The following is a 13,350-nucleotide window of genomic DNA, read 5'->3' as shown; positions in this document are numbered from 1 at the left end:
ATGACACTTAGGAAGCAGTAGCAAGTCCTTTACATGCTCTGTGTCGTTTTAGCTAATTATATGTGTGTAATAAAAACATAAAATGGGGAAGAGAAAAATTCACCCAAAATGTAATTTTAAAAATTTTAATTACTTTAATCTTCATGATCAATAACCTTTGTTTTTCCTGCTCTAATTCATCATTTATTTTCACCATGTCTCTACTTAGAGTTTATAATTTAATGTAGAATTGTTGAGTAATGTTCTATCAAGTTAATTACAATTTACTCAGCGGGGCACTACTTTTGGAGGTATTTTTTTAAGTGTCAATAGACCAAAAGTATTCATCCATGTTGGAACAGAGGTAGTGAGGATTTCTGATAGTCTGAAAATTTCACCTAAGGAGAATTATGGTGAGCCTGATAATTATTCTTTTGATTTGGGGGAACATTATTTTCTTGAGTAAAGGGTAAGATTTCAAGCCCAAAAGATTAAATAAAACAAACAAAAAAACTCAAATGATTTCAAAGCAACACTTGGCACAACACATTTTTAGTTACCTGTGTGCAAAAAGTTGCTAATACTCTAAAAAATACAGTTGACTGTTTTTACCTCCAGCTGGAGTCACAAGAAGTTTGTATCCACCAAATTTCCCTCTTGGAGCCTTCCATGAAATCTGGATGCTATCATGAGATAATACATTATATCTTAACCTTGTGGGTGGAGCCACTGAAAAGGAAAAACAAAAATTGTTTAAATATTGAAACGTGTGAGCTTCCATTTGTAAATGGAAAAGCCAAAGTAAAGTAATCAAATACACACCAGTCTTCATGTTCTTCCTACAGCCCCATTAATGAATTGATCAGTTTGCAAAATAACACAAACCCAAGAGTGTTTCTTACTTAAGAGACAAGCATTTTCCAAGTAGTAAACTGACCTTATGACAAAGAACTATGACTTAGGGTTAGAATTTAATACCCTAGTCTAGTTTAATAATTGAAGCCAACCTTGTAAAATGTTTTTATTATGTTATGAGGATGAATTTTTCTACTTGGAACATGTGAGATTTTGCAATCTACTCTACTGGGATCTGTTTTATGCTTTTAGGTTTTTCACTTTATTAATGCAGTATTTTTTACGAGAGGATAATTTAGGGCTATTACGTACCTCTTACGGTAATAAGACCTTCACTTAAAAATATTTGAGGTTGTAAAGGGCCAAAATAAAACATAATAATAATAAAAGATAATCATTTTATAAACTTGGATTTATTCTTCAAGCGTAGCTGATTTATACCTTTCAGAAAGATACACGTCACATGGTTATGAATTACTCAGCATATTTACTCTTTTCTGGTAGTTCACAAAATGGGTGGGTCTATATTACTTTTTGTGTAAGTCATTCAAACTTAAAAACATATTTTTGGAATTCTACACCACATTCCAGAATTTCAAAAGAAATACTTTCATAAGATTTTTATTATATAATATCTAAACTAATTTGTCCAAAGAAGAAAATCTAAAGCCTAACAGAAAAGTTAGTGCTTATTACCCATTTTTATGCCTGGTCTTTCTTTCTGGGGAAGGAAACAGACATTCTCCTTAACAGGTATGTAGCATAACATGAGATCTGGACGTTAGTTTGATTCCCAGTTTTGTCACTTATTACATGAGAAACCAATTATGCTATATACCAGAAATTGACACAACATTATAAACTGACCATACTTCAATTTAAAAAATATTTATCCATACGAAAAAAAAATGTTAAGCAAGTGACTGTGTCTTCTAAAGCCTTATTTTCTAGGAGAGGGTATAGCTCAGTGGTAGAGTCTGTGTTTAGCACATACGAGGTCCTGGGTTCAATTCCATTAAAATAAATAAATAAGTAAACCTAATTACCCGCCCCCCAAATTAAAGAAAAGACCCAAAAAAGTCTTATTTTTTACGAAAGGTGACAGCAATACTTTCTGCACAGGATAAGTGACAATGTTAAAGAGAATAATGGATATAGTACCTTATAATAGGTGGTCAATAAATATTGCCCTTCCTCCTTACTTCATCTAATGGGTGATCTCAAAAGCTCATTTAATACTCACAAAAACACATTGCTACCCCAATTTTATATATAAGCGAAGCCAAGAGAAGCTAAGAAATTCATCCAAGTTCACATACTGGTGCACGACAATCTTTGAGCCCAAACAAAATGCTCTGTTTCTTTGAACTAGAAGAATGAGTAATTTACTCCTCCACAAACTCTTCGCTCATGTAAAATCAGTAAGCACTGAAGGACACAATTTTTTTTGGTGGGGGGAGGTAATTAGGTTTTTATTTATTTATTTTTAATGCAGGCACTGGGGATTGAACCCAGTACCTTGAACATATGAGGCACACACTCTACCACTGAGCTATACCCTCAGAGAAACTGTTACTATTTTGCTTCATCTGGAACTTGAGGAGAAAAAATTTTTTATATGGGTTCTTATGGAAGAAAATTTAAAAGAAGAACTTAAAAAGGTTAAACAACATATCTAGTTTCTGAGCCAAATCTTGCCAGTGGACTGACAGGCATCATTGGCCGAGCATATTGCAAAGTTTTGCACGAATGCCCTGGTGGGAGAAAGTGGGCATGTTTGGGAAACGTCAAGTGGAAAAGTACTAGAAGCAGAATGAAGGCTTCAGTCTGGCAGTTCCAAGAGGGTCACTTGATTCTGTCAGCATCACAGGTGTCCTGACATCTCAAGGAGGGCAAAGAAGTTAACAATATTCAGGATTCCTAGGTTAAAGATCAGAAATTTCTGTAGCATTTTCTACCCAGGCTATTGTTCTTTAAATATGGTCTGAGTTTATAGCCTGCAACATCTTTTTCAGTCAATAGCTAACCTTCTGAACCTCCAGGAGAAAGTGATGAGGATAACATTGACCATGCCCTGATGACAACATGGGCGGTGCTCCGGAACCTGGAGGGTTATTGGCTTCCATTGAACTACTCAGGGAACTCCAGTGGGAAGGAACGACAACAACCAAATCCATCAATATTCAACTTTTTTTTAAAAACAATTTACAAATAATTCATATGACTACAGTCCCATTACAACTACTAGCAAAGAGCAATACCACAGTTTTCTTCTATCAGCGGACCCCATCTATTGCCTATGGGCGCCTGAACATTTTCACAATCATTAAAAGAAAATCTTGGTTAGGCATAAAATTTACATTTCCTCTAGGTTTTTGCCTTTAGGGGGAAAACACTGAAAAGAAGAAATGCCAGTTAAGAAAGAAGCTGAGGTCACAGCTTTGAACTTTAAAGTTAGCTCCTTTTTCCTTGTATGGAAGGCACTGGGACTTATGCCAAAGCAAGGGCAGCAAGACTGAAAGAAACACTGTAAGTGCAGTAGAGAAATAATTGTTCTTATCTCATGGAAAAAACTTTGTGTATATTTAATACCAGACCCATGATTTTTTTTTGCAAGCACAAGAAGTGCTTCGATACATATACTTAACTTCCAGTAATAAGAATAAATGCTTGCACGAACTTGACTCAATAGTTAATTTGTGTCAGTTAAAATCGTATCCTTTTTAAAAAGACAAAAATCAAGAGTCAAGTTTGAATTCTGGCACACACCAAGAAAAGCAAGCCAACAAACTCATCTTTTATATGGTGAAGTCAGACTTCTATGTCGGGTAGGGCCAATTACAATATTTGTGAATATATAAACTTCATCCCAAAGGCGGAATGAGAAGGAAAACTGGGGAGGGTCCATTTGTTATCTTCCTCTACTGCAGGGTTAGGCTTGTTATTGAAAATATAGGAGTGTTTTTATTTTGCTGTGCTGTATTTTTTCAGAGGAGAGATCTTCTTTAAATTCAAAGAATTTCACTGCAATCATTCTCATAGAAATCAAATCTCATAGGCAGAAAAGGAACGTTTATGTCATTCCATGGAAGCCTCACTGGCATCAGGTACTTAGGAAATTTTATTTCATAATACAACTATTTATTAAAGGACTAATTTTCTGCCCTTCCTTCCTTCCATCCTCTCTTTCACTTCAACTCCACTCAAATGAAATCTTGCTGTTTTGACAAGTGACGACCTATGCAAAGTTTTATTTCTAATGAAACAGTCTCATTAATTTCTTGAAACACTACTTCTCACAAAGGAACACTGAAGTGAACATCTTCTGTTCTTCCCTACCCACGATCACTTCCCTTCTTCCTTTTCTAACAGCACCTTGGTTTTCTTCCAAGGAACAGCACTCCCTTCCCACTGCATGGAGCCTTGGCTGGTCTATCAATCAGCCATCCTCCCTTGGCTAAGGGGTGAGAAAATGACTCAAACCAGTAAGGCAGACTCTCCCAACAATCTGAAACTTGAGTCTGATGATGGAAGGATGGAAAATAGCTCCAATCATTTTATTCCAAAGACTTGCCCTAAAAAAAAAAAAAGGTCACTAGTTCCTAGAAACTATATCCCAAGTGTCCCCAGATTCCTACACTTTTCAAAGCTTAATTATTTAACTTTTACTATAATTATATGAACTACTTCATAGTCTACCAGTAATATATTTTTTGCTGAAACTGGCCAGAGAAAGTTTCTTTTATTTGCAACCCCAAATCTCTGACTAATAGAAGTGGAGTGCAGGCACTAAGAGTGTTTCCCCTTCACAACACAGTTTTGGGTGTTAGATCAGTGAAATAACCTATTGCATTTATTAAGCAAAAGACATTTAAACAGTAGAGAAGTATTTGGTTGATTTTCCACGTGACCTTTAAAACCCCCAAACAAACAACAAAACACAGCTTTTTAGCTCAGTCATTTTTCAATTAAATGCAAATTCAATTCAAACAAATGTTCTATAAATAAGAGAAATTAGAATGTGAGGGAAATTTACTGTGGTTTATACTAGAGGGTCCTTTTTACCTTACTTAGAATCTGAAATGTTATAGTTTTCATGATCTATTACAAAGATGGTAAAAACAGCAGTAAGGAAAATATCCTCAAACTTCCAAATATACTTGAATACTATTAATAGTCAAACGTAAGACAAAATACATTAACACAGAAGTCTGTATAAAGTGAAATCTAGCCCCTGTGCAAAGTCTCCAAATTTATATTCTTTGATGTTTTTAAGTGACAGTTACTTTACCTTCAGTGGTTCCTTCTTGTAACCATCCAAAACAAACACTGCTAGAACCAAGTATAGATTTACTATGAAATTCTGACAAAGTATTGGTGCCACCATTCTGTCACACTATACATGGTTTTTTCCCTACAACCAACACAACATTACTCTCTCTGTGTTCCAATTCATTTAACAGCTTGTCTTGAAAAGAGGATGCTGGAATAATCCAGGGATAAACAGTTATTTGAGCCGATGTGGGTTCACATTCTCTGCCGAGGGAAAGTTCTTCATAAAGAATTACACGGAGAGACTAAGAGGGCAAAGTGCATTTGGCTGATTGGCAATTTAAGAGGACAGAATTAATTTCCTGTATGTCTTTTGATACTGACTATATTATTGCTGCATTAACAAATTATCACAAAGTCAGTGCTTAAAATAACAGTAACATATTATCTTACAGTCCTGGAAGTCAGAAGTCTGAAATGGGTCTCACTGGGCTGAAAAAGGTGTTGGAGGTTTTAGGGGAGAATCCATTTTCTTTCCTTTCCCACCTTCTAGAGGGTTCCCACATTCCTTGACTCAGCCCCCTTCCATCTTCAAAACCAACAATAGCTGGTCCAGTCTTTCTCACATGGCATCACTCTGATATTGGCTTATCTGCCTCCCTCCTCCATATTTAAGGACTCTGAGACTGGAACCACACTGGGCTCACTGGGTTATCTAATCCAGGATAATCTCCCTGTTTTAATGTCGCTGATTAGCAAATTTAATTCCATATGACATCTTAATTCCACTTTTTCATATAATATAACATATTTAGGATCTGGGGATTCAGATGTGAACCTCTTTGCAGGCTACCACACTGACTTTTTTTTTTCATTTTGTTCATGAGCATGACTTTCAAGTTGTCTATAAGAGTATAAGGTTTGAGAGTAATTAGTGTCAGCTAGCAAGCCAACACACCAGCATTAGCAAAATACTGAACATCCAACACAGCCACATATGGCTTGGCAAATTAGTGTCAAAATTGGCTAACCCATAAAAACTCATCACTATGTCTGCTTTAAAAGTAGAAAATTAATCAAATAAAGCAATTCATATTATTTGTTCAAAATCAATTATGTAAATAAATAGTGTCCTGGTAAAAATAAGATTTGGTTTCTCAAAGGTCTGACGTACTTTGCTAAAAACCAAAGCCAATGCCATCTAAAGCCTTTTCTTACTGGGTTTTCTCCAGCATATGCCCACCATCTTCCTTCTTGAAAGTTTCTCCAGCCTTCACTTCTAGGCCACTACATTCCCCTGACTCTCCTTATAATTGTGTGTGTGTGTGTGTGTGTGTGTTTTAACACTTTCAATCAGTTCTTTTAAAAACCTCTTAATTATTGATGTCTGCCAGATTTCATCCTCTCTTCTGTCCATTCACTGGGCCATCCCTTTCTAATTCTACCTCTAAGACTTCAAGTTTCCATAAGCAAATTCTCAACTACAATGCAATTCAAATATAATCACCTGCCCTTATTCCTTTCTCCTGAGGTCCACACCATCTACCTACCAGACATCTCCTTCCGGATGCCCCACCAGCACTGTAAGATCCATGTATTTGTCTAAGACTGAATTCATTATCTTTAGCTTCCAATACTTGCTTACCCTTTATTCTTTTATTAATTTCTTCAACAAACATCTGCTAAAACTGAGGTATTTGCTCTGTACCAGAGATAGCACTAAAGAGAGAACCACTGCCTTTAATGAGCTTGGATAAATAATTGGGATACAAAGATACGGACATAATAATAACACAGGGGTTGAAATTAAAAGCCCCATCTACTCAGTGCTCCAGCAAAAAGCCTGAGTCATCCTTGATACTTCCATCCCTTCAGCTCCTTCCACATCAAATCAATAAACAAGTCCTACTTCTTCTACTTCTTTTTTTTTTCCTTTTTTTTTTTAATATCTACTTCTACTTCTTAAGTATTTCTTGATTTAATTCTCTTCTCTTTATTCTGGTTGCCTATATCAAACCCTCAACACCTATGTCCTGGGAAAAAATACAATCTTCTAACAGCCTCTCTTAGTTTAGAAATTCCTATTCCCCAAACCCTGATGAGCATCGGCAATATTGCTGGCAGTTTAAAATCTTTCATAATCTGACTCCAATCCATCTTTCTATCTCTTGTCTTTGGCCACGCCGCCCACAAAGCTTATATTGCAAGTTGTCTGCTTGTACTTCTACTTTTTTAGTGGAGAGCAAGCTGCTGGAAGACAAAGAGTAAAGTTTTATTCAGCTTGGCATCCTGAACCTAACACATCGTATGTTTCCCATGAATGTTAACTTGAAACAGAATTTGGCTAACAACATATATCTGGCAAACAGCATCCCTGAAAGCACCCCGGAAGAGCTCTCTATGATGAGTTACTCCATGAATAACCATGCCTGCATTAAGCCGGACTGAGATGGCAACTCTGAAGGCCTTGTGATGTGCCCACTTTTTGTTCCCAAGGACCCGTGTCTCGTATCCCATAGTTAGAGGGTGAGTTATCGAGGATTCCTATGATCACATCTCTAACTGCAAAAGCTAAAAGCATTCTTTTCTCAGTGTAAATAAGGTAAGGAGAATTTGTCTACCTAAATCCTTGCATGAAATAGTTGTAAATATGATGATTAACTTCAAGTGTTTTAATACTATTTAAGCATGCAAAGAGTCAAGTTCCATTCCTTTCCAAACAAGTGGGCCTCACTTTAAAGAAGCAGGGTGTGGTGGTTCTTGCCTCTGACTTTTCTGCAACCTTAAATTCCAAACATTAGACATTAACATTCCTTCAATACTTAATCACATTTAGACTTCCTTATTTAGCTGATGAATGACTATTTCAGCATCAACATTGTGATTTCTGCAGGATTACCATGTTTATCAAGTAATGTCGCTTTGCACACTTCTACATATTGTGTACTTGTTTCAGAGATTAGCATACTTTATTTGCATAAGGTCAAATAATAAATATTTGAGGCTTCGTGACCTACGTGGTGTCTGTCACATCTACTCCACTTTGCCGATGCAGTGCAAAAGCAGCCACAGACAGTATGTAAACTAATCAGCATGGCTGTGTTCCAATAAAACTTTATTGACAAAAGCAGGCAGATTTGGCCCCTAAGTGGTAGTTTGTCAATTCCTGGTATACTTCAAAAGAATGATTGGGAATCAGAAATAAAGATGCAGGTTGCAGTAATACAAATAGTAGGTTTCAAAAACTATGTTCAAATGAAACAAAGCTAGACATCATTAGATATGCTTAAAAAGGCATATCAGCAGCCTCTGTCAGACCCTTAGTTACCTTTAGACTGTCTACTTAGTTTTGAAAAAAGAAGTAAAAAATAAGGACCAGATATGAAGTGGCAGAAGTATTTTGTAGACACTCTTTTTAAGTGATAAGGCATTGAGATATATATATACACAACTTATAGCTCCTTATTAATAGAATTGATTTTGCTACATGCAAATTTGACTTTACTGATTAAATTTGCATAGCATTTTCCAGAGGGACATTAAAAATGAGCTGTTTAACCAAGTGCCACAAAATCAATATGCTCAGTCTCTGGTGAGGTCATAACCCCCATCAAAGTTGAGGCACATTTATACAATGTAAACAGTTGGTAACACTGAGTAAAAGCCAACATACGACCCTGCCTAAAAATACAGCTAAACCAATGAAGCACCAATCGGGTAAATAAAACAAAAAAATTATGATCAGAAGCAAGATGGTTAGCATTCCAGATCCTAATGATAATGTTAAAGTTTTCCATTACCTTGACCCTGGACAGTGATGCAAAAGTAAGTAATTGCCAGAAAAGCTGGAAACAGCCAGTACTGCATCTTGCAATGAAAAATCTTCATCTGATTTCCTGCTTTTCACATGAGGTGTAGCAGCAGTCCTGGAAACAGAGAGCATAGGGATATCTTGAGAAGAATGAAAATAAAGTATATGCAGTCATCTGGAAGAGGCGAACAAGCCAACATGGATTAGTATTGTCAGGAAGTAATCCATTCCTTAGGGCATTGTTTATTTCCCTCTCAAGCAGAAACTGATGAAAGAAAGGATTTTGAGGCGATGTTGTCAATAGAATGATTGGAAATATTTGGGAGAGAAGTTCAGGAGGGAATTTTTGACTCCTTTGTAAGACATACATTGCACAGTGAATTTCCCAAATGGATAAATTCCAAAAGTATACCTGATATGAGCATTATGATCAGACTACAACTTCCTTGGCCATCATGAGTATAGACATAAGGACCTTTCTTCTGGTGATGAAGAAGCATTTGAAAAACCAGTTTGTGCTATTATTAAATCATTACTCAGCTTTCACTTCACTGGGCTGAATAACTCTAATCTTTTCATCTTTTCTTATAATTTTTTTCTCATGTGTGTGAGTCTGAAACTCTTCCAAGATCATCCTTTTTGTTAGAATGTTAGAAAAAGAAAAACTACAAGAAAAAGAGAGAGAAATGAAAAAGGGGGAAATTAAGGAAGGAGGGAGGATGGGAAGGAGGGAGAGTAGGAGGGAGAGAGGAAAAAGGATGAATGTTTGGTGTTAATTTCTACATGTCTACAGTTGTCGACTATAATTCTATTACAAGCCAGTACAGAGGAGAAATTGAGTCCTTTCTTCAGAGATTAAGACATCTCAAAAGTTTTCTTCTACCCAGGGTATTTTTTGAAGTAGGTATGATTATAATATTGATTTACAGATGAGGAAAATGAGGCACAGAGTTTCCTTAAGTCATATAACTAGTGAGTTCAGGATCCAGAATTTCTGCCCACACCGACATGACAATCAGACACGGTAGGAGCATCGTAGGAAAATGTTTCTATAGTATCACACTGCATACCCCTTCAATCTGTTTTGATATCTCTTTTCTTGCTCTGGTTACAAAAATAATGAGTTTGAATCATAGAAAACCAGAAAATACAAAAAAGCACGATGAAGACTATGCGTGAATGTTTTCTAATGATAGTAAATGTCCTGTTACAATACACAGGCAGTATCACAATTTATTTATTATCTAGCTTTATTTGGAAATTTAGATTGTTTCTAAATTTCCCTAAAACATGTAATACTGCAACAACTATCCTTATTCACATCTCCTTGAATGTGTGATTACTGATTTCCTTTGGCTAAATAATTGTGGAACAGCTGGGTAAAACAAGACGTGTATTTTAAAGGTTTTTGAAACATGAGTACATAATGCCTTATACTGGTTTCCACTTCCATCAGCATCTTCTATGAATACCAAAGCACATCACTTCCACCATTACAGGGTTCACTGTTTTCATCATATCCTGATTTGAGAGAGAAAGTGTGATTATCACAGTGTCATCATAATCAGTAAAAGGTAACATTTTGTGTTTGTTGGTTATTTATACTTTTTAATGAAATACTTATTCATATCCTTTACCCATTTTCTCATTGATTTATAAGAACTCTTTATATATGATTAATTTTAACATATATATTACAATATTTTTCAAGTTTGTTTTTTGCCTTTCAGTTTTGTTTGCTGGGTCATGAATTTTTTTTTTTTTTAAGGTACAGCACCTGATTTGACCTTCTTCTTTATGGTTCCTGATTCAGTGTCATGGGTAAAATAGTCTTTTCCACCTCAAAGTATATTTCTATTTGTCTTAATTTTTAAGTTCCAGTTGCAAATAGGATCTTGGATTATTTTTAACATAGAAAAGACAGTGATTTTTATCTATTTATTTTATAGTAGGCCACCATTCTGAACTCTTACTAGTTCTATATTTTTCCAGTTTAATCTCCTGAGTGTTCTGGGATGACAACCACAGCACTTGCCACCAGTGTGTGTGTGTGTGTGTCTGTGTGCCTAATTGTATAGGCCAGTAGTTTTAAAACCATTATTTTCCTAGGAATACCTCAAATATTTCAATAAATAAGCATATTGCTAGTAGCTGGGTTAAGAGGTATTGTCTCTGTTTAAAAAAAAAAACTTCTTGACTTTTTGCTGAGTATTTTTTTCAATCAAAAATGGAAGCTTAATCTTGCCTTTATAATTTTTCATCTATTGAGATGTTCATGTTTTTCATCTTTACCTCTTAGTGTAATTTACTATTTTGATAGTGTCTAACATTAATCTATCCTTGCAATAAAGAAATAAATCCTACCTGTTAATGGAAATTATTGCTTTTTAACTTTTGTGTAATTATAATGGTTTTCGTTTTAAGCCAAGCCATTTTCAAACAGATGACAAAGTCATACTATTTTTTTTAAAGAAGATTCAGTAACATTTGAGCTCTTGATTGCCTATGTTCTTCAACAACAAAGACAGCAAAAGATTCCATCTTTCTAACTCCTAATGAACCAATCAAATGCAATCACTCTTTCTTAAATGCTAATGATTTTGCAAAAAGTTTTAAAACTTAAAATACCTGTACTTTTCTCTGTTATAAATATGTCTGTGGAGGCAAAAATAAAACAAATCAAGTTAGTCATTTGCAAATTAAACGTGAACATGATTGCTTGCAGGACTTACAAAATTTGGATATTAATTCTGTTTAAGGGACAGGAGTGAGAGTACAATTCCAGGTGACATGTATCCCCAGTTGGAAGAGTGTAAGGTTTAAAATATTATTATTACCGTGGTATTTTATGCCACTTTAAATTCATCTAGTGTGTTCATACTATTAACACTTCAAGAACTTTGGCAGATACAGATAAAGTCCGTACTGTAGCTTTGGATTCTATCTAGTGGAGTGTGAGCTCTCTCTTAGTATACAAAGCTTAGGAAGGGATTCTGACACTTGCATTTTTTTTTAAAGCAATCCATATTGCATATTTAATCCAAGTATTTTTTTTATTGCTGTCATGCTACTTTGCCCAGTCCTGACTGCTGTTCTTTTGAGGATGCTACACTGGCCCCTTCTTTGAAACAACGCATATGATCCAGTAAAGCATGTGTCAGCCAGGCCTTAGGTCGGAGCCAGTCCTGGGAAATATTTTTCAATCATGTTTCCCTTATTTCAGTCTGAAGAGTTTAATGGGAAAACTGCACTGAGTGGGTATTGGGTGCCGGTAAAAGTGAGTCCTCCTTCTGTCCGATTCTGTGAATAAGGTGAGGAGGAGGACTGGTACAGCCTTCAGGTAGTAGCTATAGACGCTCAAACCTCCGATGACCTACTTCAGTGAGCTCCCCGATGTTAGAATCTGGCCTCTGCCATTCTCCGGGGCACCTGGGCCTTGCTAGCAGTACCACACAGGGCCCTGAGGCTCAGCTGAGCATCACTGGATGAGGAATTGTCAAGGCCACTGTAGATCTGAGTCAGCACTAAGTTCATTATTAGCTAAGCAATATTATTCTCTACTTGAGGCCACTAATTTTTCCCTGAATCTGCTTTGGCAGCTTCAAATAAGCTTTCATTTCTTTTTCACCCCAAGAGTTATTTCAATGAATGTAGCAAAGCATAATTCTATGAACCTTCAAAACAATATGACTCATGTACTTAAACTTATGATTTTCTGGTTTTATTCCAGAGTAATACAGTATATCCAGAGGCATAAATTAAGTATGTTCCTTCAAGAAATCATTCAGTAAAAAAAAAAATTGGCAACTACTTTTTTATAACATCCAATGACAGTTTAGTGTGCAACTCTTTTGTGTTGTTAGTTAAAGGAAAATCCACATGATTTGATAATCATATAAATAACCAAGATCCTATAATGTACTCATTTATATTTAGGGGATCCAAAAAATATTTCCCCCAACCAGCCTACCATACTTCCAAAATGCTAATTACTAAAGAATATTTTCTTAAATTAAGACATTCACAAACTGGAAAACCCCCTAAAATTCTTAATGGAATAGGGAATATATTAAGTGATTTTTTTATATATGATATATATGGCATTTTAGCCTGGATTAATTTATTATTAACTTATTACAGATTAGTTAACCAACTATCTGTCAGAGCACAGAGGAAACGGGACAAATGGTGAGTGAGTTTAGATGAAACGCAGGAGGAAAGGCCCTGAGGCATCTATTGAACCCCTACCCTACCGAGGCAGTTAGAACAGGATTAGGTAAATTATCCAAAGGGCTGTGAGTAGCTTGACAGAAGGCATGAATACAGGGGATTTCAAAAGGTCTGGGCACAGGTGTCAGCGCTATCACAATCAAGACACAACATCCAAAGAAAACCACAGCAGCAGAATCACTTGCTCAACTCAAACAACACAT

The 13,350-nt window shown here is 35.8% G+C and overlaps 1 protein-coding gene and 1 non-coding gene across 4 annotated transcripts in view; both read right to left on the bottom strand.

Moving 5' to 3' along the window:
• COL14A1 (collagen type XIV alpha 1 chain) overlaps positions 1 to 13,350 on the bottom strand; it is a 184,328-nt gene that overhangs the window by 162,194 nt on the left and 8,784 nt on the right. For all 3 annotated transcript variants that reach the window (XM_015245410.3, XM_015245407.3, XM_015245409.3), the window contains exons 2-3: positions 8,907 to 9,032; positions 592 to 708 (exon numbers count right to left, since the gene is read on the bottom strand). In XM_015245410.3, coding sequence (XP_015100896.1) covers positions 592 to 708; positions 8,907 to 8,994 — 205 coding nt within the window. In that variant the 5' untranslated portion in view covers positions 8,995 to 9,032. The remainder of the gene's footprint in view (positions 1 to 591; positions 709 to 8,906; positions 9,033 to 13,350) is intronic.
• TRNAM-CAU (transfer RNA methionine (anticodon CAU)) lies at positions 2,325 to 2,396 on the bottom strand. Its single transcript has one exon. It is a non-coding gene; the product is annotated as a tRNA-Met (tRNA).

This window comes from Vicugna pacos, chromosome 25 (assembly GCF_048564905.1).
Source record: "Vicugna pacos chromosome 25, VicPac4, whole genome shotgun sequence".
In the NCBI taxonomy this organism is placed as follows: Eukaryota; Metazoa; Chordata; class Mammalia; order Artiodactyla; family Camelidae; genus Vicugna; species Vicugna pacos.
Note: the sequence above shows the minus strand (reverse complement) of the source record. Positions and strands in the feature narration are given on the sequence as shown.